The 27,399-nt window shown below is 41.9% G+C and overlaps 1 protein-coding gene across 6 annotated transcripts in view; it reads right to left on the bottom strand.

Moving 5' to 3' along the window:
• COPRS (coordinator of PRMT5 and differentiation stimulator) overlaps positions 1-26,285 on the bottom strand; it is a 168,149-nt gene extending 141,864 nt beyond the window's left edge. For 5 of the 6 annotated variants that reach the window (XR_009729045.1, XM_061377341.1, XM_061377342.1 and 2 more), the window contains exons 1-3: positions 25,995-26,285; positions 25,573-25,671; positions 24,729-24,980 (exon numbers count right to left, since the gene is read on the bottom strand). Coding sequence is in view for 5 of the 6 variants with exons in the window: in XM_061377341.1 (XP_061233325.1) it covers positions 24,729-24,980; positions 25,573-25,657 (337 nt within the window). In the remaining variant the exon portion in view is untranslated. Of the gene's footprint in view, positions 1-22,278; positions 22,694-24,728; positions 24,981-25,572; positions 25,672-25,994 lie in introns of those variants that run through there. The other variant, XM_061377339.1, reaches the window with a different exon arrangement.
• Between the last annotated feature and the right edge of the window lie 1,114 nt (positions 26,286-27,399).

Genomic DNA, 27,399 nt, shown 5'->3' with positions numbered 1-27,399 from the left:
GCACAGTCCCCATCTCACTAAAAGCAACGGTATATTTAGGTTATGTGCCCAGAATTAGCAATAAATAAAGGAACTCTGTTAAGATGCAGAGGCAGAAATCCTGGTTTACACAGCTGCACCACCCAAAGCATTTTTTAAAACTATGCAGTACCTGAAAAAGGCTGAGTTGCAACCTCCTATGAAAGGGAGTTTCACAGCAGTTCACAACAGGATGTGAGAGTCATCAGAACAGTTGTAAATGCAGAGTAATTTAAAAATAGGTAGAAGAAAGAAGCTGGAGCTTCAGCTGAATAGAGAGGGAACTTGAACACAAGTTCTTGAAAGCTGACAAGTCACTTAATCTCATTGAGATAATGCACTTAGTGAAGGGCTCAGACTGAAAACAGAAACGTCAGCTACCTGGTCATCTAAGGATTCCTCAGAAATCTCTCTCCAAAGCATCTCCTGAGGTACTGAAACTATGGGTAGAAAACACGGAATGAAAACATCCATCTCAGAGATGAAAGTTAGGATGCATCTGTGGCCATTTGAGAACAGCATCACCTCAGCTGGCCATGGCTAAGCTGTTGGCAACACAGGCCCCACTGTAAACAGGACAAGGCTGTGATGAACAATTCAAGTGACTTACCCTGTGCTTGAAGGTCAGCAGCTCTACCACAAACATGTGCCAAGTGTTGAACCAGGAGCATGCTCAAGCACAAGCAAAACTTCAGGAAGCAGCATCTGAGGCTCTGCAGCCTCTACAAGTTTCTTGCTTATGAATGGGTGAACCTGAACTGCAGAGCATGGCAATTACCCTCAAAAGCACGGCAGAGACATCAGTGCTACTCCATTCTTCTTGACATTATAGTAAGTGCATGTCAAAGAGAAAATGGCAATACTTCCTTAATCAGAGCAAGGAGCAAGTTTTCACCCTCCAAAAACACAGATGAACATTCTACTCTGATGAAGCAGCTGCCAGATGAGTATGATTGAAAAAAGATTCACACCCTTGCAGAAGCAGGCTAGAGAATGTCATTTAAAAGAAGAAATAGTTTGCCAGCACAAGCGGATCTGTCTCTGCTCCTCTGCCATTTCTCATGCGTATTCAGAAAATGCAATTTCATGTGAAAAGGAAAAATTGCAAACTCTGAAGAACTGAAAATTCAAAGGGCTAGAGCCCTTTCTACACAAACCAGCCCCTTCCATCATTTACCTGAGCAAAGGAGCTTAAAAAGACATTACATTTACATTTGCTTTAATATCCTGTTAGACTGCTGGGGTGGTACAGACAGTCTTCCCCTTAATTCAGACTCAAATCACACTGCAGATTGCAGGGTCCTGAATACCTGATTTTATTAGCACTGAGAAAAGCAACGCTCAATAACAAAAAGCTTTCCATGGAGCTCTCCACAGTGTTGTGGCAGTGCAAACCCCACCTCTGCAGCTGCACGGAGTTACCAGTAGCCTTTGTTTTATTTAATTTTAAGAACAAAGAAGAAAATGGACAGATTTCCACAGTCAAGAAGTGAGCCACTGCATCCCAGACTACAGCTGTTGACGGATTAAGGTAATATTGGGCTCTGGGTTGCCCTGCATCAGGCTCAGATCACAGTCTAATGGTCCAGTTTCTACTAGCAGAAGCAGGAAGAAAGAGGCATGTAGCAATGTAATCCACATTAGTCCCATAAAACACTCCACAAGATTGTGAACTACAACAGTGTTGTGGTTTGGTTTTGCTGGGGTTTGGGGTTTTTTTTTAGTATTTACCAGGTCTGTACCTACGTTAATCTGGGGAAGTTGTCAGAGGGATCTCAAGCACATTCATGCTGTGGAGCCACACGGATCAGAGGCAGAGTACACAGTGAAGACTCACACTTACTACAAGGATAAACACCTTCAGAGAGCTTTGGGAGTCACTCCTATAGAGAACTCCTACTTCAGAGATCCTCATTCTTAATCCGGGACTTGCATTCTCAGAATTCAGCATAACCTTAAGATACCCTCACAGGAGAATTCTTCATAGTGTTTCTGAAAGCATTAACCTTTTTGCACATATTGTCCAGAAAAAGTTACTATGGGAAAAAAGCAGTTATCTTCAGTCTGATGCTGAATTTATGCATGAACCTGAAAAAGTCAGACATATAATTTAATACAAAAAGAACCTTTCCATGTCAGTCCCATAAAATGTTATTTGTAATGCTTTGCACCTAGTAAAAAATTAGTAAGACAGAGACAAATGAAGTAGCTCCACACCAGATTCTCAGCTGAGTTTACCCTGCACTGATCCCCTAGAGAGAGATTTCTGTTCAGGTGCCCCAGAAGGCATGATCTGTATCCAGGGTCTCCCATGTCATAGACTATCCTCCAGATACTTTTCCGCTTGCAGCGTATTTTCATCTTGCCCACACTGCTAAGCTACACTCATCCTTCCCTCTTCCACCACTGCTCCACTTAGCTGCTGTCTTCCTAAGACATCACAGAGTTATAAAACAAAACAGTGTCACTAAGTCACCATTTCCAACACTTGCAGCATTCACTGTGTTGCAAGCAACATCCTTTTCTCTCAGACTAAATCAGTCTGGTCTGCTTAAGAAAGGACAGCTCTTTAATACGTTCATTTCTACAGGGCTGATAAAGCTGTATTGTCAGTTCCTAGGCTTTAGCATGACACAGGTAACAATCTATTGAGAAGACCAACTCACCAGGGTCAGAATTTTGCATTAGATGATGACCCAATGGCTCTTAAGGACAACACCCATGGGTTCAACACCTTTCTAGCTCAGACTTAAACCAAGTCTGTTTAGCAAAACTTTTCCTTCAACTGGAAACAAAGACAATTCACCGTCACCAAAGTAATAACACAGAGCAACCAAATCTGTAGTGGCTTGACTGAAAAGTCTCCTAGAGACACTGCAAGGCTGACCAGACAATCCAAGACTCACATGCACCACCCCAGCTATGTACTTAAAGCATTGGTTTGTGAGTCTTGACTAAATCCGTGCTCAAAGCTCTGGCAGCAAGTTATCTCACACCAGAGTTATGAGTGAAGGAGCACAGCTGCAAAAAAATACATCAATAATGAGTTGGAGTGTATAGTTACGCAACTCAAGAGCACACTGTGTACCTGGCATCCAGTGACACCTTGGAAGGAGATGAAAGACATGTTTGCTAGTGTACCAACCAACCGCCACTCATTAAAGCAAAGCTTCCTTCCCTTATGGGATGAGCAATTTTTGCTTTTCTTGACATGACATGAAGTGCTAAAAATGAACTGATCTCTCCAGTTTTCTTTGCTGCTGATGCACAGACACGGTTTACATCAACAGCAGTTATTTGACAAGTTGCCCAAATGTTTAAACTCACAAACACTGTGTATGCAAAATGAAGAGATGCACCCTCTCATCTTCAGTCATACAGACACTGGAAGAGACAGTGGCACATTGTTAAGATCATCTGCCTAATCCTAGGATTTTCTATGAGGATTAGTGTACTCACTCAGACTGCTTTCACAAAGCCCCCTATGGGCACGATACAGTAACCACCTGAACACATACAACTATTCATCTCCAGCCAAGCTAGCTACTTCTCCATGGTGATCTGATGGAGAACAGGACAGAAGTCTATCCCTACACACTAAACTAAAGCTAATACAAATTCTCACATTTCCTCCTCTCTCCCCACTTAACCCTCTATTATGGAACTAAAAAGGGTTTAAAGGTAAGATTTTTTTTTTTTAGTCAAGGCTACAGAGGAAAGACACCACTGCGCTGGGATGAATGACCTGGAACTGCACTCATCCACTCGGTGTCACTGAGCAAGTTATTCCTGTCCCTGTGCCTTAGTTGTCAAACTGCAAGCGAGAATAAGATTATTTCCCACCTCTTGTCCACTTTGACTTTTTAAACTGTAATTCTTCAGAGTGAACATTTATTTGCTCTTTGATCTCGGTGTTTGTTTTCATTGCAGATATAGAGCACACATCCTTAGAAAACAAGAAGTTAATTCATAAGCAGTTTCAAAGCTACAGGCAAACATCTCCAACATGCTGCTTACCTCTGTCTGCAGCTTTGCCACCGAGCTGAAGACTGAGGTGGATAATACCATTAACAGGAATAATCAGTGGTTTAAGATCTAAGGTACTTTGACAGAAAATAATAAAATGGATAACATCCACAGGAGCCAAGTGTCATTATTACAGCTTATTTTACAGAGGGGTAAACATCAACACAGGCTGAACTGAATTACCAAGAACATTACTGGAGCAAGGCAGAAATACAGTGTAAGCATGAGTCCCAGTTCCCGGCACCGTCTGGGCTCTGCTGCTTCCCCCATTGTGCAGTTACTGCAGAATCCTGCTCAGGTTCATGACTGCAGAAGCTGCCCAGGAGCAGTGCTCGCTGGAGACAGACAGAAAGGCATTGCTGGGGGAAATCCAAACTGCCATCAAACAGAAAAATCCCCTTTGGCACAAGAGATATTTTCATTTGGAAACGCTGCCAGTGTATCTTAGGGGAGCTGTAGCCTGAGCCCATGAAGCTGACAATCTGCTACTGAATGGCTGCATTCTTACCCTGCCACAGTTCTACTTGCTTAAGCAGGCAGGGCCAGAGTCTTCAGACATGAGAACAGGATGAAAATAGGTGTACGAAGGAGCTCAGTCAGAGATTACAACACGAAACGCCTTGGGAGCAATTTAACATTTCCTAACAGAAGCACACTCTTTCTGAGATCTGAAATACTTCTTTCAGAATAATAGTATTTTCTTTTTAAAAACAGACAAACCTTTTGGCAGAAAGCACGTTTTTTCACCCCCAAAAAAAGACTATGATTGCAACAAAAAATAACCTTATTTCCCTAAGAGTTTTGGTTTGACCAACATTACTTCTGAGCATTTAAGCTGATGCTTGGGAACAAAAAATGGGAGCTCTATACCTTAAAAAGAGCCACTGTTTTTATGCAATGTACAAGCATAAGCGTCCACTTTTTCATCTGATGAATATTTGTTTTTTCTCCCTCAGACCTTTCAGTGCTCTGGATCCTTTTCACTGTTGTGTCCATGTCCTGCACTCTGTTTCGTATCTAAACTAAACCCCAGGCACAGTGACAGCACAATGAAGCCTTGATCAAGTGCTCTGAGCTCTACTGTAAATACATCAGATAGGATGAGATCTTCCCATTTGCCCTCTATAAGCTCTGGATCAAGTCCAGGACAAAGAGGAGTTTATTAATGCACACACATTCCTACTGGCCTTCAAGCTCTTTGGCAAGAAGTGGTTTAAACAGGCCCCTGTAGAGACTGAATGAGCAGTATTCAAATATTTACATCCAACAACAGAGTTAATTACACTTCAAGACATTGGTAAGCTTCACTTTGCTGCAACCTCAGCAACATACTACAGCAAACCAGCTACATAAACCATTTTCCACAATTGGAGAGTGCAGCTTTCCATCTGGGTTTCAGCTAAGGCAGGAATGCTGCTGCCGACAATAGAACCTCACTCATCAGCACTTCACTAATCCACACATTTTATTAACTTCACCAAAAACCTCCCAGCCTCTCCCTGCCCCTCAGCAAAGATTTAATAGCAGAGACCTCAAGCAAGGTCTTTCATTACCAAAACACACTTTTTAGGCAAACATTACGTACACTGGAGTCAGACATTACAAAGCAGCCTGATAAATAATTTGAGCCAAACTACAGTTGTCAAAGACAGAGCCAAATCTTAGGCCTCTCTGGAGGAGAAAACCCAAGGCAGCTTCATGTTGAGTCTACAAAAGAACATTTTATCAAAAATCACTTAATCCTCAGGATTTCTAAGGATTTGACCCTTTAGGAATAAAACAATGCACACAAATGAAATTTACTTCCTTCAAAGTTAACACTGCATTTGCCCACATAACTATTGCCTCAAAAAATCCAGTAACTTTCAAAGAAGCCTCCCTCCAGCCACTTGAGACACTTCTTTCTTTCTTTCAGAGCAGTCTGCATCCTTTAAGTGTAAGCCAGCAGGAACAGCAAAGCCAACAGCAACATTTAACTACACACTGGGATGAAAGACTGTGTCCATCCCAGTGTCTCAGCTCTGTGTTCTGGTCATACCTCTCAGCCCCAGCCGTCAGCACATAACATTTGTGGCTACGACTGCTTCACTTTTCAAGCCCACCAGGTATTATCCACGTGCCATCCTTAAAAATGCAATTAAATGCAGCACACCATTCCTTATCCTTCCACTTCCAAGGGCATTTTTTAACAAGTGACAAGATAACCAAACATACCAACTTGCTGGGGGCTTTCTTCCTCAGCTATTGATACAGAATATGAATAATACAATGTATAAATTATGTACATGCCTTTCTAGAAGAACATAAGGGAAATTCATATATGGAAAAACAATAAATTGGATGGCATTTATATTGATCCATTTCTATGTTTTTGTATGAAATATTTAACACCACAGAATGTCATTTAAATTCTCTAGATGTCGTTTCATTACATCTATTGTTTTTTTTTGACTTTTTAGTTGTAATTTCTGTTAAGACTCAAACAATTAAGTTTAGAATAATGAGTAAATACATGTAAAGAGCAGAGTTTCCATTATTTTGCTGATTCCAGAAAAATTATTATAAAAGCTACCTTCACCTGTAAGGGACAAAAAAACCCTAAACCAAAGCAAACACAGAATTTAAGTTCTTATCTTGTATTATTGTGTTTGGAAGTGGAGGGATAAATTAATTAGGTTTACTTCACACATTTCAAACAGTGCACTGTTAAAGATTTCTTCCCTAAGTTTAGTTAAGACCCTTTCAAGCAGTGATGTACTGTCTTTTCAGGCTGCCAGCTTGAATTGGAAAGCCCTACATAAAGCTGTACGTTCAGCTAAATAACTTGTGAATGTCTGTTTCCAGTGCACAGGCATTCAAACCCCAGGATTTACACCTTTGTATGGGGTCTCAGAAGCCAGCCAAGCACTGAATCTGCACAAAGACAACAGACAGAATGAAAGGATACACAAAAGGCAGCTTATTCTCTCACATTAATTAAACGATCCAATGGATTGGAGGCAAGATCCATCCGAAATACAGTTAGGCACCCCTTTAAATTCACCTGTTCAAGAGATTTTGTACCCAGGCAATGCTCTGACTGCCCTGGCAGTGCTCAGCAGGACTGAGCACTCCCTGTACCACAGGGAGTCTGCAAAGTCCATGTAGCCTACCATCAGATCCACACCTCACCAAACCCACCTCTCCCCAGCTTCCCTGGTGTATAACCCAGTGCAAGAATCACAAGTTCTCTTTGGAGCGGAAGATCACAGTTCCAAGCAAAGATGTGCTACAGACTCCGCCTATTCTCCTTCAGAGCTAAGGAAAAACAGAAGGGAAGCCTCAGCAAATAGGTGGAGTACAGCAGAGGGGAGGTCTCACATGCTCAATCCAAAAACTACAAACATCCCTGCTTCATATAACATCATCTGTACTGCCACAGCCCAGAAGAGCACTGAATGAATATAGGTGCTTTTATACAAACTCACTTAGCGAGAGCTCATCTTTCAATTAGCATCTGGTGGTCAGAGAACAGATGCAGGGAGATAGAGCCAGAGAATGGTCCATCACTTTAAACATCCCCATTCAACTCTGGGCTCTTCAAAATCTTCTTTCCTCAATCTAGTAAAGTTCAGATGGGTACATCAAAAGCACAGTTCCTCCAGCGCTCTCAGTCCTGGCAGCATTCCTAGTGGCAGACGCACTGTACTGGATTTACAGAGAGTAGTTCCACAAGCCTCAGGAATATAAGAGTTTAGGTCTGTTAATGATCTAACTCAGTTTATTACACAGATCTTGACATTCTAAATCACATTCTGCTCTTAAAGAAGCATACAAAAAACCCTGATAAACCATAACTTTGAGACCAATAAAAGTAATCCTTGAACCAAACAGTAACACTGTTGCTTGACCGTATATTCACTCACTGTCATCATTTATTGCTCAAGTCAGGATTTCTGTTCAATCCTTGTGATTAGCTCAGTAGGTCAAAACTGAAGAAGAGCCAAGTGCTGCTTCTGTCCTTGAGAGTTAAAGCAACGTTGAGATGTTCAGACTTTCTAATTCAGTATTCCCCTCAGCCTGTACTTGAATGACACTGGAGAGACAGGCTCTGTGCATCACTAGTGGCAAGAACCATATACCCACCACTTGTATGTCATCCTCAGGTTTCCCACTACTGTTTACTGGAGGATATTTTGATTTATTCAAATAGATGAGGGACAAAACACCCACGTCACTGCAACAGAAATGATACTGCAGCAGGCTTTGACTCTACACATCTTTATCAGCTACCCCCAAAGCCTGTGTTGCCTTGATTCTGGAAAACTACTCTGCTCACTGCCTTTTCATTTGAGCTGTATTTAATAACAACATACATTTTGACCATCTATAGCGTATACTGCCCATGAGTTAAAAATCAGGCCACACACAACTCTTCTGCATGAGATAGGGGAGATGTCAGGATTCCAGTCAAGGATTCCAGAGAAATTAAAAAGGTATGTCCCATAGGCACAAAGCTATGTGGCATAATGAGGAACTAAACAGAGAAAAGCTCATTCTCTTGCTTTAAACTTAATCCCAAGTACTACTTTTCAAAAGGCAAACATTCTTCCTCACAGGCAGATGAGGAACAGAGGGCACTTGATAGCAATTCTTCTCAAGCCTCAAAGCAGCAAGAAATCCATTCTTAAAGGGTTTGCTTAAATGGCTTCTGAGCTCAGGTCATCTGATCCACCCCAACATGTGAGCTCCTCTCCACTTCCTCCTTGCCAAGTTAAACTCCACATTCTTGCATCTGCACAGTCATGAACACACCTCACTAGCTAAACTCTGCTCCTTAAGAAGCATAGAAAGTTTCAACAGACCAGTCTGGGATCAGGGAGTGAGGGAATCCCTCCATCATCTGCTGAAATCACAGGGGTTAATGTTAAGTGTAACTTCAGCTGAGCATGTGGGACAGATGTGACAAAGCCTTCTCTACAAAGGCAGCCTGCTTTGCATCCAACAGAACAGAAGAAATATCCCAGGCACTGTTATATACCTGGAAATCCATCTCTATATCTGGAAATCCATGACTATTTCAATCCACTTCTGTTCATGCATATGATGCATATGGCAGAGACTTCCTCTATCAAAGAAGCATCTACCAGGCCAGTATAAATGATATCAAGGAGAGAAGAACAAATATATATCTACGATTATTTCTTACTTGAAGCAGTCAACCAATGGACCTGAGAAACTGTTTTCCTTCTGAAAAGCTAATAAACCATCTCTCCCACTTTATGGATTACACCATAAAGTGTTTTCACTACTCCACATTACACCCAGGTTTCAGATAAATTCAGGCAGAAGTAGGACGCCAAGGCCATATTCTGTGTGCTGCCAAACATGCTGTAAGCACACAAACACCAACCTGTGAAAACACACAGGATTTATATAAACCTCCGTACACACAAATTCACTCTATAAACAGCGGCAGAACACACCTCAATCCTCCCACCTGCACAGAGATCCAACTCCTACACCACTGGGAATTTCTGGATATGTTCAAACTTGAAGTCAATGCTGGGCGTGCTTTGACCTCTGAATTTCTTGGGCCTAAGACAGATCTCAACTTGCACAAGGAAGGTTTCACAGATACCTCCTCCATCTCCAAATCAGACCTTATATTTGGAAGAACCAATTGATCAATAATAGCCAGGAAAAGAATTGTGACACTCGATGTAAACATAATCAACAGGCTTTGGAACAGAATTGTTTGATAGTTGCTACTTCTATAAAGGAATTTAGTAATACCAAAAGCCAGGAGAGACCAAGCATACCTAATAAAAATCGGTCTGAGACATTATAAAATTCATCAGGTCTTTGTCTCCACCTACTGCATGGAGGAATAATACTCATAACTCCTTGAAGGATACACAGAAAGGTACTAACTACCTTTCTCATTACCAAAACCCAATATCTGTACCATTTAAATCACAGTGCTTCAACCTTTACCGACTGTTCCAACAGCTGCTGTTAAAAAACTAACACTGAGAGACACAACAGCTCCTTTTACTTCGAACAGATGAGACCACTAGCCCATGATCACTGCAAACTGACAACTGTTACAGTTTTATCATATATTCTACAAGAAGAAGGGTCTGAAACCCAAGAAACTGCTGAAAATAATTTCTGTAAGAGGGGGACTGGAAACTTCCCGAAGAGGAATGAAAATTAAAAGCCTTCATAATATTTACTTTATTTTTTAAACGACCAACAATTGTATCTCAAAACAATCCCCTGCAGGATTGCTGTCGAAACCTGCATAGGCCTGTGCACACTCTCAGATGCAAAGGGCAAAAGGAATTAAACAAAACATGCTCAATTAAAACTGTCAGTGTGTCAAAATCTGGAAAAGTTTACAGAGAAGTCTGAGCCACAGTTGCTATACTTTGTACTTCCCAATTTGACAGGACAAAAGGCAGGTTACAGACTCGCTAGATAGCCCCTTCCTGCTATTTTAGCACTCACCTGACCAGTTTGTTTCTTTCCTGTCACTACATTTCTCCACAATCAGAAGCTAAAAATAGAGCTTTTCATTGCTATGGACTTGGGAAGACTGGTGCCAGACTCTGCTTGAACAGAAACTGGGGAAGGCCCAGAAGCCCATTAAAAACTCGATTTAAATTATCAGGCTCAAGGCCAGGAAAGAGCCAACCTGCACAGCACGGGCACAGCTGCTCCCCTGGCAATCCAGTACATTTGTTCCAACCATACCATGCTGCCAAGCCTCAGAATGTGTGCAGGCAGCACATTCAAAAGCACCAGAAACTGAACTGTGAAACACACTAGTGTTGGTGAACAAGCTCACTCAGAAACATGCCCTGATGTACCCAAGTACATTCTTGTAAGGTATGATTGTAAAGGTGCACATGGAACCTTTTTGTTTTCACACAGAGCTAACCTGACTGCATGGGGCAGGTCTGTGAGGGCTTTCAGCTGTTTCAGAACTGTTTGCAGGATCTAAATACCTAGTTCCCTGGTTTTTTAATATGAAAACTGGGATATGGATACTGTGGCAATTTTAATCCCTTTCTTCTATGTACAAAACTAGATTGATTTTTCTTACTCCAACTCAGGAGCATGCAAAGTGCATAAAGGCTCTTACAGAGCAGATGGACCTACAGGTATTAAAGGCTTACATGAAAAGTCTTCCATTAACTCCTCATAAACGTCACGAAGGTTGGTATAGTCACCACCTACATATTTCATCTGAAATAAACAAGTAGTTTCATATGGGGTAGGAGATTTTGTAAACACAGCCAAGCTGCAGCAGAAGTTTGCAATCAATATTACCCCATCACTTGCTTTTCATCTTTCCTTAGGCATTCCCAGAGTACACACAAATCGATGAATCTGGCCATCAGAGGTGCATTAGAGACCCTTCTCCTCATGGATGCAGCATGGCAGAAGGCATCACCGTACATCTGTCTAGCTGTATCAGCCTAACCCACATCAGCCAGTACAGCAAGGAAGAGAACAGAATCAGGTCACCGGGAATCACATATCCTGTCAGACTGTCTTCCGGAAGGACAAATTTCTGCAGTTCTAAAGCAAACAGACTTAATGTGGCAAATACTTTCCCTCCATTAGTGATTTACACAGTAACAAATGTGCATGTTAAAACCAGGTTTAAACCATAAGCAGAAGCTCCACATTGGATAAAGAAGTTTTGATTGTATACAGAAAATATATGGTCAAAACAAGAGTAATCTTTGCACAGTAATCCTAGAGGATGCACTGGGGAATGCCTAAACATACACTCTTTTGTGCTTGATATAAAGGGAACAGTTCCTAACAACAGTAAGCAGTGTCAGGAGCGCTTGATCTTTGACCTTTGCTAAGCAGATGTGCTGTCAGTGCAGGCCAGATGCCAGAGCAAAATCCCTTAGTTTATTTCCTCAGTTTCACTGTATTGTTTTTATAACCTTGCTAACATTATCATTGATTGAGCTCAGTGAGGAAACCTGCACAGGAATTGTCTAATAGGATCTCACCATGGGGCTTATGTCCATCCCTGCACATTACAAGTAGCAGGTTGGATTTTCCATCCTGCAACAATCAGCCAATGGTGGCAGCACCTACAGCTTTAGTGGAAACAATATTGACATATCTTGACCATAAGAGTCATTCCTTCTTAACCTTTTCATTTACTAGTCAAGGCTGTACTTTACAGCAGAAGTATTCAGAAGTGCAAGACCAGTTTCAAGACCAAGTGAGCGTAAGTCACTCATGTAAACACAACTGTGTGACTACACACTTAGTAACACGCTGTAGTATCTGTTAGAGCTTCACCCACACTCAGTGGGTCACTGAGAGTTGTACTTGTCCTCCCAGCCAAGGGATGGCCACCTCTGCCCTACAGTACAGAGCTGAAGAACTGTGATTTAATGAGATTTCATTCAAAGATGTTATGAAACAAAAGCATCTGGAACAGCTATATTTGCCAGCTTTAACAAATCCTCGTGGCAACAAGTTCCACCAACTAATGCATGCAAATTAAAAGCAGTTTTGAAAGTTCTATTTGATTACACTGAAAGAAGGGGGAAAAAATTGATTCTTCTTTGAAGTGAAATGTACTGCAGCCCTGGCACTAAGGAAGCTTTGGTAACCATAGGAACCTTGTAATGTTCATTATTGATTTTAATAGATATTTAATTTGGAAAATCACAGACTGGCATTCAAGCCATTTTTTTTTCCAGCAGGCCCATACCTTCAATACATGAAACTAGTCATGTTTATTAGCAGTGGCCTCTGAAGCACTCACAACATAGCTACCTTCCAAATGTAGTTTTCAGATCTGCCTTGACAAAAAGAATTTGCTAAACGGGTTCTACTTCTGCTGTTACTGCCCTTGACAATTACTTTTTTCTTTTTTTAAACCAACTGAAGTGTTTGCAAATGTTCAGTTTTCAGAAGACTGCAGAGGCAATGTACTGGGGGGACTAACTCCTAAGTTAAGAGTAGCTGAAACTGTGTCTCCCAAATGCTGCTCAATAGCCAAGTTAATTTAAAAGTAGGTAGCTGCATGGATAGGTTAATGACTAAAGCTGGCTCTGAGCTACAGTAGAACATTATATCAGAATGAAATCCACCTGTAAAAGGCTTTCTGGAATTCAATGCTGAAGAGAAGACTGCTAAGCAAGAAAAGACATGCTACTAGTGAATTTGATGAGGCACTTCAGTAGCAGAATAAGTTTCCATGTCTAAGAATAACCTGCATTCCTCTATTGTATATTGCAGACTAAAAGAAAGCTTGAAAACAAGCAACTCCAGAACTTTCTCAAGATAATCAGGACAACTCTTACACAGAAGAGACTCTCCAGTGAAAACACACATCTCTGGCAGACCTTAAGTGTGTAATGATTTAAACCCCCCCATTCAAAAATATTAGCAGTGAAAATACAAGGTCAGAAGGCATTTAGGATATGTTACATTCTTTGTTCTGGTCTATCAAGCTATGCCAACACTGTCATGATCTGTAGGATTTTGTCCTGGAGTACTCATTGTCTAATAGAGCACTAGTTCATGCTACCCTGCTTGTTGGTGGGACCATGGAGCTGAGAGGTCAGGTATGTCATGTTCTCTCACTCAACACAGCATCACTAGACCACCTGAAGGACCAGCTAAATCACAGGCATCTTCCTCAACAGAAAAAGAAATAAAAGGCACCATTTAGCAGTGGTGCAGATGCCATATTTTGACAGATATCATTCACAGATCTCATATAAAATTAGACAATTGCTACAGTATCAGTTCTGTGCCAGCAAATAGGCAACAAAAAGGATGACAGAAAATACGTATGAAAAAGATCACAAAATTAGAATCTGTAAACAGCAGCATTAAAACAGTCGATGGTAGTGTTAACAAAAACAGAAGTCAGTCTAATGAAATCATTCCTACAGCAGCTGACAGCAAAGCACATTGATATACCTGTCATTTTACCAAAGCAACAAGAACAAAGTTAAAACAACCGGGCTGTAAAAAAAAAAAATCAGCCCTAAATGTCATCCTAGATAAACTCAAGGTAAAATAAATGCTAAATCCTCAATCAGACTGAGTTTTTACAGCAAAGAATCTTATCTAGCCAGCCACAAGTGCCCATTCCTAGATTGCAGCCCCATGAAGAGATGCAATGAGATCCCTCTGGTGGGAATTTGGAATAGCCAGGAATAAAGAAACCTCTGTGTTATTATTAGAACATGGAGGATATTTGATAAGACATGGAGAAAACAGCTGTTCCTACATCATTAAAATAGCACTGTACGGTCAAACAGAACCTGCATGGATTAACCACGGGAAAAAGTGCTAAAAATAAATATCCCTCTCACATCAGTGTCATGTGTGTGGTAACATGGCAAGTACAGCAAAAAAGGATACAAGGCACTATAAACTAGAGAAGGGAAAGCTCTCAGCTCTATTAGGTGAGGCTCCAATTAAAGACGAAGGAATCAAGTCAACCTTGAAGCATGCTCCAGTTTTAACTGAGCACAGCTCCTGCACACTCTGCATTCTCCCATATTGACCTATTTCAGCCTCTTCCTACACTCACTGTTGATACAATCTTCAAGTCATTACACAATGTGGAAGCTGCCATAATAGAAAACAGATTTCTTCTTTTCTTTAGCTAGCACCCATTGTTGGTGCTACAGGCAGAACTACTTCAACAGGTAGAAACAAAACCTAAAAATTTAACCCCAGGCAGAAGCAGCCGCTAGGTACAAAAAAAAGGCAAAAAAGGAAAACAATACTTCCAAAATGGGAAATTCAAGCAGAAAATGAAACACACACTATAGAGGCAAGCCCTGAAACCAGAAAAATCCTATTGTCAAGCCTTGAGGACTGAATTGTGGCAGAAGCAAGCATTAAAGCCGCAGCAAGATTCAATACCAAGGTAAGCTAAGAATAACTAAGCCAAATTTGAAAGGATATGTAACAAAAGAGGTTGCTTCCCAAGTACCTGGAGTCTCAATTATGGAGCAGTTAAGTCCATTAACAGCATAGTGAACTTAGCCCTTTTGTTTACAGGCAGTCAGGATCACAAAGGCTGGGTGTTACCTGTTTCCCTAGTCCTATCATATCAAACAGCCACACTGCTACAGGCTGGCAAGATGTCCATATCAACCCCCTTTTCAGAAGGAACTTCACTGGAAGTAAATGACAAAGACATGGCTGATTTAAGAAATCGATACATCCTTTAACCAGTTACAGGATGCAGAGTGATGGAAGGTGCCTTGCAAAGCCTGTGTACCTGAGAAGGGCTTCCTCCTCACTGTCAGTATTAGGTTTGGTTTTAGGCAGTCACTCCTTTCACAACAGAAACCCTGCTGCACTTAATGGGACAGATGATAAAACTCCCTATTCTTTCATCTGAGATTTTACCTCAATACATAATTAGAAGCACAATCATTAGCATTCAAAACTGCAGGCAGGAACCAGACACACAAAGTATTCCTATAGGGCTACGATGCACTTTACAGACCACATAAGAAAGCCTGTCCTTAAACCAAATCCCACGCCTGTCTGAAGAAGTTTGCCTGCTTCTCTCCGTAAGACCAAATTAAATCCAATACACCTATTAACACAAGTGCAGATAATAGAACTAAATGTAGTTCTTATCTAGTGGACGGGCAGTCTCTGCCCGAGAAACATTTATCCAAGTGGTTTTATCTATAACATCTGACAAATACCACTGAATAGACCAGATTTCTGGCAAACTACAAGCAGCAGCATTAGAGGCCAAATCAATCAAGTATGAAAAATGCAGAAAAGCTAAAAATGAACGAAACAGAAGGTAAAAGCTGTTACAGACCAGGAAAATAATGGCCTGTTTAAAGAATACAGAACTGAAGGTACTGATAGGCAGTAACACCGAAGGCAGTGACACTGAGAACAAGGAAGGGTCTAAGTTTCTAGCAAATACAGTAGTGACAGCAGACAAAACAATGGTGGTTTCTGAACTAGCACTGTGGCTATATACAGGCTCCACCTTTGTGTATTCATTTCAGCTTACCACTTGCCCTGCTGCAGTTTGTGGTATCATGAACTAACCATAGCTGAAACGAAATTTGCAGTCTTCCTTTACATATTCTTCTCCTGTCATAAAGAGAAAGCAGCAACTGAGATTCCTGAACCAGACCTGCTCCCCCACACAGACCATCTCAGGCTTGCCACAGAAAAGGGCTTGTTCCAGCAGATCAACACTGCCCATACAACTTTGCACATCACCTCACGTGCTTATACTTAATTAATGAAACCTGTACTTTGAGCTCTATTTTTTTCTGTGAAGCAAGAGGTTACAAGATGTGTTAAACCAATATGGAAGAAGCATTTCTTCTGCCACAAGAATTCCTTGGCTGTATCCTGCAGGACAGAGGGTTAGGCTACATGACCAACGTGACCTATGACACATACCCATTAGAAGTTTAAAATAGCAGCTATATTAATTCCCCCCCCTACACTCTTCCCCTTCTCCCCAGGGGAATTTTAAGAGGGGCTCTGAATTGCAATGCATTATCAGATGTTTTTTTCTATGAAACCCAGTGTAAATGCAGTAATTACAGTAACTGGACTTACAGAAATCTTGCTGGCTTCAGCAGACGAATCCAATAGGTCCACACAGCATAAAATCTAAACGTTCCTAGTTTTTGTCCTCTGCAGATATTTTACTTCCACTAAATATGCTATTATGGATCAGATGTGGTTCCTCAGTTTTTCAACATTGCCCACTTTCAGGTGTATCAAAACCAGACCAAACACATAATCTGCTTCTCTCCTGATAAAAAGGGTGCTTTTGGAGCAACTTGGTTCAGTCCCCAATTCCCTGCGGAGAATCCACATAAGACACCACCAGCTCCTGCCAAATACCTCAATACGAACTGGCTTCAAAGAGCACTGGCTTTCAGGCTACCCAGGCTAGAAGTTACTTCAGATCCAGTGCTGACCAAGGTTCCAGTCTGTCCCCATTCCTCCTAAACGTTACTAAGACAACCCCTACTATATTATTTTGATTTGTTGCCTATGCTTCTGTTGGCAGTATCAGCTGCTTCTCTGACTTTGCTGCTCCAATCCTACCATACTACTGTCACCACTAGGAAGACCCACTCAGATGAACTACTTTTTCCTACCCTCTGGAATTCCGATTACATAAAGGGAGGTTGTACTCTCTGCTGTGGAGTGTAGGTCCTTTTTAATCACACTGCCGCACTTATTAACTTCCCCAGAAGCATTTGAGCATCTAGCACTGGAGACGGAGTTACACAACTACCAGCCAACTGTAGCCAGCCAGTACTATATTATAACACTGCACATTTACTCACAAACCCATCTTTGTGACTGGACAAAGGTTACAGATGAAATGATAGGACTTTACCTGCAATGAAATAATTAAAACCCAACAAAATATTTTCTAGTATGTGTTAAGTAACTGAAGGAACTCCTCAGGGCGTAAAAGTTCTGGAGTAGTTCCCGAGGTAGAGATAAAAAAACTAAATAACCTGCTTACTGTCAGAACCCCAGTCCACAATACCTACACTGATTAAAACTTCAAAGCAGCACTATGAGAACCGGGATTCTCTGGTACTCCACATCTCACAGACTGACACTCAATGTAAATTTTGCCAGGACCCAATAGCTCAAAAAGGACTGAGCAGAATTAACTGGCATTTCCCATTGACAGAAATAAAACAATATACTGAGACATCAGGCTTATAAACAAATACATAAAACTTGTGTACACAACTCAGTCTTAAATTACTGCAACATACAATGGAAAGATTTTCCAGGTCTAAATGCAGAAGTTGCAGGCAGATCAGGAAAGGTTTGATTAAAGTAATTCAGGTCATAGAAAGAAAAGTTGCTGAATTATAAGAAGTTATAAGAAGACTTGAAGATGACTTGAATTGTAAGAAGAGTTAATTACAAGATATCAACTTTCCTAGGCCGATTTCAGCTATGTGTCCTGACATTACCTATTGCCAATGGGGGATTAAAAAGAACAACCTGCAAAGAGACACTGAGCCACATTTTTGGCTCTGTGAAAGTCAATAAAGTTACAATGAATGTAAAGAAAGCCCATTATATTCAGAACTAAAATCCACAGCAATAATGACACACTGAACTTCAGTTCAGAGATGACACAGATATTGCACAGGGGGATACAGAGGGACAGAGCTTCTGCTTGTGTAATGAGCTGCAAGAGTTCATACCAGCTGAGGAGCTATTCCAAATGCTTCAAGGAAGCTGTTTCCATCACTAAACCAGTTATTAGGGCTGTGTGCTCTGCAGCTTTTTTTAGCAGGTTTCTTTTGCCAAGCCAGGAAGCTGCACTATGAGTAGCTGCTACTCCCAGGACTAGTAACTCCACCACAATTTTATCCTCTAATGCTCAAACATCCAATGTCTACACTTACATCACAGAACCACAGAGGGTAAGTATCACAAGTTCCTTTCCTGTGCCTACAGATTTTTACCCACTAGCTTCACAATATGACCTTTGTTACAACAGGATTTATACTGGTGTCCTTGGAAGCAGCAGATGGTCAGGATGAGATGCTGCCATCCACATTTTTCCCTTAGCCTGTGAAATTATCCACAGAGTCCACTGAACAACAGAGGCACTTTCTCAGCTTAAGAGCAAAAGCACACTAGTTACAAGATGGGAGAAAACAAGTCAAGCACTTATGTCTTTAAAAGGCTCTGAAATGGGCTGGATTTTACGGTTATGTAAGAGCAAGAAACACTGTCTCAATCTGATGTATGAATTAAATGCTGTACCTTATCAACAGGAAATATGAACACATTTCCTTCAATTATTTCCTCTTGCAAATCATTCCCTATAGGTCTAAACGGAAACAACAGATGCACCCAAATATTTTTTTTATATTGTTATTTGCTGGTCTTTTCAAAGAAAATGCAAAAACTTTTGGGGTTTTGGTTTTTAATACCTCACTATTTAGAAAAGATTTCTTGCTCAAGAGTATTTGCAGTACTTTATGAACAGACTGTATGATCACCTCTGCCTGTAAAACAGGGAACTGAGAAGTAAAGGCAGCTTTAGAGTTGTACCCATACTAAGTCATTGTTTTATAGAATCATAGAACAGTTAGGGTTGGAAAGGACCTTAAGATCATCCAGTTCCAACCCCCCTGTCATGGGCAGGGACACCTCACATTAAACCATCTCACCCAAGGTTCTGTCCAACCTGGCCTTGAACACCGCCAGGGATGGAGCATTCACAACTTCCCTGGGCACCCCATTCCAGTGCCTCACCACCCTTACAGTAAAGAACTTCTTCCTTATACCCAATCTAAAGCTCCCCTGTTTAAGTTTTAACCCATTACCCTTTGTCCTATCACTACAGTAATATACTACTATGCCACAATACTAAGCCTCCTCCAAAATATAAACCCAGCAAGCACATTAACATGCAGTAAAGCCTTCTGTCCTTTGAAGCCTGTCTTGTACTGTAGGAACAGAAGGGCAGAATCCTGTTAGAGATGTATACGCATTTAAACTGAGGAATCTCTGACACCTCTGATAAATTTCCCAACCAATTTATACATTGCTAGTGTGTTTCTTGTATGCGTAAAGTATCTACCATCTTGGTCCTGTAACAGGACTCTCTTCCTCCAATAATTTAAGAAGGCTGAAGGGCTGACACTCTTGGCTTGAATTGCTGGCTCATGTGTTACCTTCTCTTGGGTTTAACTGCAACATATTCTTGCCTAGCATGGCGTGCTTGTGTCAACACAAAACAAGCTCAATGCAAGATTCGCAACGAAATTTGAAACACTCTGTAGCGCAGAAACACTGGAATCCGTGAGCTTGGTTTCAAATCCTTCCAGGGAAATGCTGTCTGAGAAGCGTGCATCTGGTTTTCTAATCCCACTGAACTTTGACAGTATTCAGATCAAACTTAACATTAAGCCCCTTCTCTAACAAGCAGGGCCAGGACCAAGGAAGTTACATTTGCCAACACATCCCCAGGGATTGCAATGCATCTTTGCTGTAAAATCCTCGTGGGTTTTTAACAAAGCTGGTGGGGGTGGTGTCAGTTTTAATCCTAAAGGGAAACTAAAAACAAATCTTTGAAGTTTACAGTCATGTAAAATACAAACAGCTCAGGGAGCAGCCATTCCAGACAATTTCTCCTCTAATAATACCACAGTGGAGATAGACAAAGCTGATTGCAATTACAGGCTGAGAAAACAAACTTCATTTATAGAGTGCAACAAAATGGTGTGAAGATTTCGGTTTCGGTACTGATGGAATTTTGGAACAAAACGGGAAGAAAATAATCCTGATTGATGTTATAAAGACTTTTTGGTTATCCTTCTAAAACAATTCCTAAAAAGGCAGGTTTGCTTCCACAGAATCCTTCTAGTTTCATCTTTATTAAATACAGTGGGACATCTCCCACAAGCACAGTAAAAAAAAAAACATATTAAGCCTGAAGACAAGTGATGTTCTTTCTCAGCCATGGGAGAAATTTTTCAGTCCAGTAAGTATAACTTCAGAGTGAAATAAAAAAAAATGAGAAACGAATCAGGGCCATGAATCAGTATCACTGGGGAACAACAAGGCTATGCAGAACACGGATCTAAACTGCTATTAACATTAGAAATCCAGCCCGGGGATCTCACACTTAACTGATGAAACTGAGTGCCAGATGAGAGGATGCTGAGCGGGGTAGACAATTTTCTGCTGCCCTCTGCAGGGTAGCGTTGGGTATTGACATCTGCAGCTGGAGCCCAAAAGGCTCTGAAAGCAACCTGTGCTTTTCCAGAGGAACTTCTAGAATTTACTGGTGTGTTGTTACTTCAACAGTAACCCGTATTCCATCTATATTTATTAATATTGCATTTATAAATGCAAATCAACAATTTTACTCTATTTGACGAGTCTATTATAGTCGTGCTCACAGTCTGTCTTCCCAGATAAAGAAGCCGCTACATGCCCAAACCTGGTAAACTGGGCATAGTCAATTCTCACTTCTATTCCAGGGTCAAGTGCATGTTTTAAATAATGCAAGATTCAAAAAGCTATACTCTCTGAGAGCCAGTAGCCCACAAAACACATAAACATTTCCTGCAACTTCTACACCAGACTTCCACTCTTTGTTAGGTACTAAAACATAACCAGAAACTGCAAGGCACCAGAAGAAAAGACTCTTCCAAGAGCTTGCCCTCATCTGCTCTCTAGGAAAAGATTGAACAAATATCACTGTCATTCACTTGCCCCTTCCAAATAGATGTGTAAATTATTTTGGACTCATACACTGGTAAATATTAACTCCTGACGTGAGACTAAACAAACATGGGTGCTGTGCTCCAGCATCAGTCTGTGTCAAAGCTGTCAAGAAGTTCTTGAGAAAGAAGTGAGTAATGAAACATGACCATTAGCTGAACATTACTGTTACTCAGGTGACCAGCCACTCAATCCACTTTCACATTTCATTTGAGAATGTTTCTTTTAATACCAGAGCAAACACAGAAAGGATACAGATCTAGTCCCAGCTGTTGTCTTAAGAGACTTTCTGGACACATCTTGTGTTCCCATCTCTTCATTTCCCACAAACAACAAAACATATATTGTTCCCATCTCTTCATTCCCACAAACAACAAAACATATAGTATCAAGAACCTTAATGCACTACTGCTTGCAGGACAAAGATTGTGTACTGCAAGACACTACATAAGTGGAGGTATTTTCTTTTTCATTACATGTCTAATGTCACATGAGAATGTTATAGACAACTGTAAGATTGGATAATATGCCCATATACAAGAAGGTCTGATGTGGAGAAATCTTTGCTGGGAGGCAGTCTTAAGCACCCAGCATTCCTACTGGATGCAGCAGTCCCTACCATTTGTCCACACACGTATCACATATATGCCATTCCTTTATACTGGAATACATAAAAATAATCCCAACTCATCCTGTATTTGTCATGGTTTGTTTTGTTAACATCAGCAGTAGACAGGGAATCACAAACTGCAACACAGAAACACAACAGAGAAACTGCAATGAGGAAGAGGTTTTACAGCCATCAGCCATCCAAACCATCTGACAGCATCAAATGGAAACTACAAGTTACATAGACACACGGGGATCAGTATGTCAAAACTGACAAAGCCTGGCAGAGAAACTGCAGTTTTTAAGTTAAATGCTTCCTCTCAAAAAATTAATTAGCAACAACACAGATACATATATATAACAAACAAAAGTCCAGAAATGCACTGACTCCTTACAGCTAGCACCCACACTCTCATTTCCAGAGGTCAAGTGTGGTCAATTTATAAACAGTTCGGAGTGTCTAAGCAAAACTTCAGAGATGGTAAGTTCATTTCTGGCCTTATGCAGAACATTGCAAGCAAGCCAAAGGACTTGACATGACTCAATCAGTGAAGAACATAATCCAACTCGGAACCCAAACTTAGTTCTGACCACAGTTAATCTCATTCATCAGCATCATCAAACTGGCCAGTCTCGGTCATTCTAAATGGTGGCTTAAAAGCAAGAGAAGCTGCATGGTGACAGCTTGGGACGTAAAACGAATCCTCTTGCCATGAGTACGAGGCCAAAGGATTATTTTCCTGAAAGCTTCCGCAGTGGAAATCGCCAGCATCTAAAGAAGATCAAAGAAAAGATTTAAAGCATGCGAGATACTGAAGAGAACCGGTGGTATAGTGCAGCAGATTATTTTGCAGGTCTGCAGCACCTTGCAGTGAACCATTTCAATTTGATCTGCCAGCACTCATGAATTAGACCTACAAAGAAAGCAAACAGCTGAATTTGGTAACATTTTTGTTTTAAGGAAAGCTCTTTCCACAGTTTTCCCAAAAGCTCAGTGTTATACCTGGTTTCAGAACATCCACCACAGCTCTTACAGTGCATGCAGTTCTACATTTTCTCCAGGCATAAAAGGCTCACAAAATAACTACTTCTATTTGCCCTCCTCCCTCCTGATGTCTCCATCACCACACTCCAATTAGGAGCCCTCCAAACCCTTTAAGAACTGGGTCACTAGACGGCATGGAAGAGTGGGGTTCTGTAAAAGCTAACTGTGAATAGCATTTCCACTCTGCTAGAATTAGGCCAAATAACCAACTGAGCACAAAAATAGGGTGAAGTCCTTCAACAGAAGCAAACGATTTCCAGGCAGCAGACACTGAAAAGGACTGAGCAAACGAAGAGCCCCGAGTGTGGGGCAGCAGAGGCCCCACCACAGTATATCCATGTGCCCACCTTTCAGCTGCTCAGTCAAACAAGCCACAAAGAAAACAGTTTTTAAAAGCCTGTAAAAACCCAGAAAATGGCCAACCAAGGACAGTTTCATTTGCGGCAGTTAACAACTCAGGCACTTGCACTCATTATCCTTCACAAGCACCTGATCCCATCATCACAGCTGCCTTAGTTTGTGACAATTTGAGAGCACAAGCTACAGGCAGGGATGAGTTAGTTAAAGGAAAATAAGAGAACTCGTGATAACTGCAGTACAAAACAAAAAACAAAAAACCCAAAATCTTCCACAAATTTGAGCAGATAAGAGATTACAGGGAAAGGCCAGGATGGAAGAGAGGGAAACATCTGAAAAAGAAATTGTCTTTTTTCTGAGATTATCCAGTGTGAAAAAAACACTGTTTCCATTCTAAAATCAGAATGATTTTAAAGGAAGGCTACAAAAACTTTCTCACTTCCTTCTGTTATCAAACAATGGAACTTGAACACAACAGCCATTTATGGACTTAAAATAAACTGAGAATTGATAGTTCCTGAGTAAAGAAAAGAATGTTTGTATTAATCACAAAAGATACACATTAATGAGAAGAAAATGGAAATGGTACTATTCTGCGCCAACAAACTCACAGCGGGTTATCAGCCGCTGCTGGCTAAACTCCATTCACTTGCTCTGTCCTGAAACACAGCTTGGCAAATGGAAGATTGAGACTCCCAGTTCAACACGAGTCACCGTAAACCAGTTCACAAATGGGAGGAATACAGCCCTGAAGATCCAGATAAAACTGCCTCCATCCAATGCCACCTTTGTGCATGGGGCTGATCACAGGTACAACCACTTAAGAGCATCAAGCTTCAAGAAACAGTAAAAGCAAACAAACACCCTAAAAAACTCCCCAAGCCTACAGCAAAAGCAACAAGAAGCCAGACTCAAAGACTAAGCATTTGTACCACTTCCCCCCAGAGAACCCATGCTGCAGAGGTATGTTACAGTGTAGAGTCTGGATGGAATTTCTTCAAGGAAGAATTCCTTTTACACACACAAAAAAAAACAAATTTAGATTCCTCCATGCACCACTCCATGTACCCTTCTCCTTCGCTTCAGAATAACAAAGATAAACTACTGAGACCTAGCCTCTCCAGAGAAACTCAACGCACATATATAATTAATTCTTCTTCCCATTCTACTCCCTAAGAATTCAACTGCTTAAGCAAGGGTTTCAAGCTAATTTCACAGCACTGCCTTTAAATCCTGTATTTGACACCAAAATTATGCATTACAAATCCATGAGGCCAACAACAAGAAAGGTTGCTTACTAAAACAGAACATGCAGTGCTATTTAAACCATTCTCCCACAAAGAGCCTTCTGCTGATCACATACTACTGAAAACTCAAAATGAAGCACCAACAAATTTGTACTTACCGTAAGGATCATAATCCTCCAATTCTTTATCCCAGTCTTCCACCTCGTGCGCAGCAGCAGTTTGCAGCTCTGGGTAAGTTACAGCCACAGACATATTGGACAATTCTCCATCCAAGTCTTCCAGGTCAGAATGTGCATGACCAGTGCAAACAGGAGAGCCACCGGTATCACTTTCATTGTGAGAGGTATCAGAGAATTCACTTTCTTCAGACTCACCATCAAGAACACCCGGAATATTCTTCAGCAAACGTTCTAAAACCAACAGAAAGAGGAATTAAACAGAAACAAATGCTTAGCATGCAATAATTCAAACAGGTATATAAATGCACTTTTTAACTAATGTAATTGTAATACATGCAGTTTCTTATATATGGAGTATCATCACAGTGCTGTTCCACGTGCTTGGGAACACTGGATGTACTGCATCAACAATAGCCTAAGTCAGGATTTTCCACAGGGTTGAAATATAACCCTTTAAAATAGGGCAAAGGAACCAGCAGCTTTGTTTCACCACCTTCACCTTCTGGTAGTTAAAACAAAAACAAAGGTATGCTGAAATAACAGAGCTCTGGGTTTGGTTTGGATTTTGTGGTTGTCTTGGGTTTTGGTTGTGGGTTTGGGTTTATTTGTGATATATACAAAGGTTTTTTGGCAATATTAATCACTCTTACACCTAGGCATACACCGATTATTTACATGTAAATTATGTAGTGCAGTAACTGAGGAGGCATTTCCCAGGCATCACCTAGAAGCTTCACACATGCTCTTTTAGATGTATTTCCTCAAGCACAGTATAAGTTTAACTACCCACCTGCTTTGTTTTGTCCTACTATTTTAGGCTTACCTTTTCTGGGCTTCCAGGTCATGGTTTCTCTCTCATTTTGCAGCCGTTCCTCCTCAAAGCTTTCAGACTCAATGGCACCAGCCATCACCTTCAACACAGCTGAAAGGAATCGATTAGCACCTTTGATTCACCCCAGGCTCGTGGGCTTCTATTGCATTTAAATGTTTCTGAGCTCTTGAGCCTTGCTGTTTGTTCCCTTAATGAATCAGAGGGTTTAAACCGGGTTTTAAAAGGCTCTCCATTCACAAAGCAAACCCGCAGAAGGATGGCTCACGCTGCTGCCATCGGTCACCTCAGGCGCAGCCTCCTCCCTCACAGCCACGACGGCGCTGCCATTTTGGAAGCGGGTCCCAAATCTGACCCAAAATGCACCCGTTTGCCAACAACAGCACGCTGTGTAAGTTACAAAGGTAATAATACACAAGGAGTGGAATGGGTACAAGAACCAAAGCCTACGAATCCCACCTTACAGGAGCCAACGTGCCAAGGAAACAGGACAGAGACCGATCCTCCCGCAGCCTCCTGAGGGGCTAAAAATGGCGGCCGCGCAGCTGGAGAGCACAAGGTAAGACCTCACGTTCCCCTGAGGGGAGGCAGGGGAAGGTGCGTTATCCGCACCGCAGCAAAGGTGGATTCGCTGGAGAGCAGCCCCTGCCCAGGGCGCGGGAAGCCGGGCTCCCAAAGCCAAGGCCGGACCCGCGGCCACGAGAGACCTGACAAGGCTCCCCGCCGCGAATAAGAGCAGAGCACCGTGTCCGTCGAGAGGCGCACACGGGTCATGCGAGGGAAGCCAGCCCGGCTCGCCCCGCCCCACAGCAGCGCAGCACACCTGCCGAGCCGGCGCCGCCCGTCGGTCCCATCAGCAGCACCTGCGCCCCCGGCCACGGCCGGCCTGCGAGGACAGACGGCTGCGCCTCGGCACCGGCTGGCCGGGCTGGCCGCGACGGCCGCTGGAAGTGAGGCGCCGCGGGACCCCCATACTGTTAGGGTCGGTGTGCAGCGCCCCGGCCTTCCGCGCCCCGCTCCTGTGCCGCCGAGACACACGGTGCAGAACTGCATTGCTACTGGAGACGGTGAGCAGCGAGGAAAAGCCTGACCAGGGGGCAAAACAACCGGAGAAATACGCAGGACCTGTAAGAAAGAGCCTTTGCGCTCACAAAGGTGTGGGTAAAATATGGATGCCTCTGCAGGCTCCGTGCCTTTCTAATCTTGGCAAAAGATAACCCCCTCCTGCAGGCCTCATGCTGGAAGAGTGCGCAGAGAAAGCACCCGGCGGTGGGTGCTGCGCCAACGGGCATCAGACAGGCATGCTTTTAGGAATAGACATGGCTCAACGAGGGTGCTGCAGGTAGTGGAGTGAGTGGCAAAGCTCCAGAACCAGCCCCTGTCAAGAGCCCGCTTTCAGAAGCGGTGGTTATCAGCTTTGTTGGATTTCAAACAAAAAACCCCAACTAACCAAAACCAATTCCTCCAAACCCACATTTTGCACTTAAAATTGTTGTGCAACTGAAGAAAGAAGACAAGTGGCTCACGGGAAGGAATAACACAATAAAGGGCAGACAAGATATAAAAGCAGTGATTACTGGGGAAGGAGCTGGAGAAAGCAGAATGCCAGACATGAGGCATCTGAGAAATAGTGGGGAGATAGAAGATGGCCTTTTGAAAAGAGGATTACAAATGACTTCAAGGTTCAAAAACACCACTGTGATTTCAGAGATCACTTCTCGAGTGTTCCACTTTCCATTATTCAACTTAATAAAATTCAAAGATCCCACAGGTGCAGTTTCCATGGGTTTGGACTTTTCTGCACATTAAGCTTTGCAATGT

This window comes from Neopsephotus bourkii, unplaced genomic scaffold (genome assembly GCF_033783945.1).
Source record: "Neopsephotus bourkii isolate Nb327-2 ecotype Australia unplaced genomic scaffold, CSIRO-AGI_Nbou_v1 NB_1749, whole genome shotgun sequence".
Taxonomy (NCBI): domain Eukaryota; kingdom Metazoa; phylum Chordata; class Aves; order Psittaciformes; family Psittacidae; genus Neopsephotus; species Neopsephotus bourkii.
This window is presented reverse-complemented; position numbering and strand designations above follow the sequence as displayed.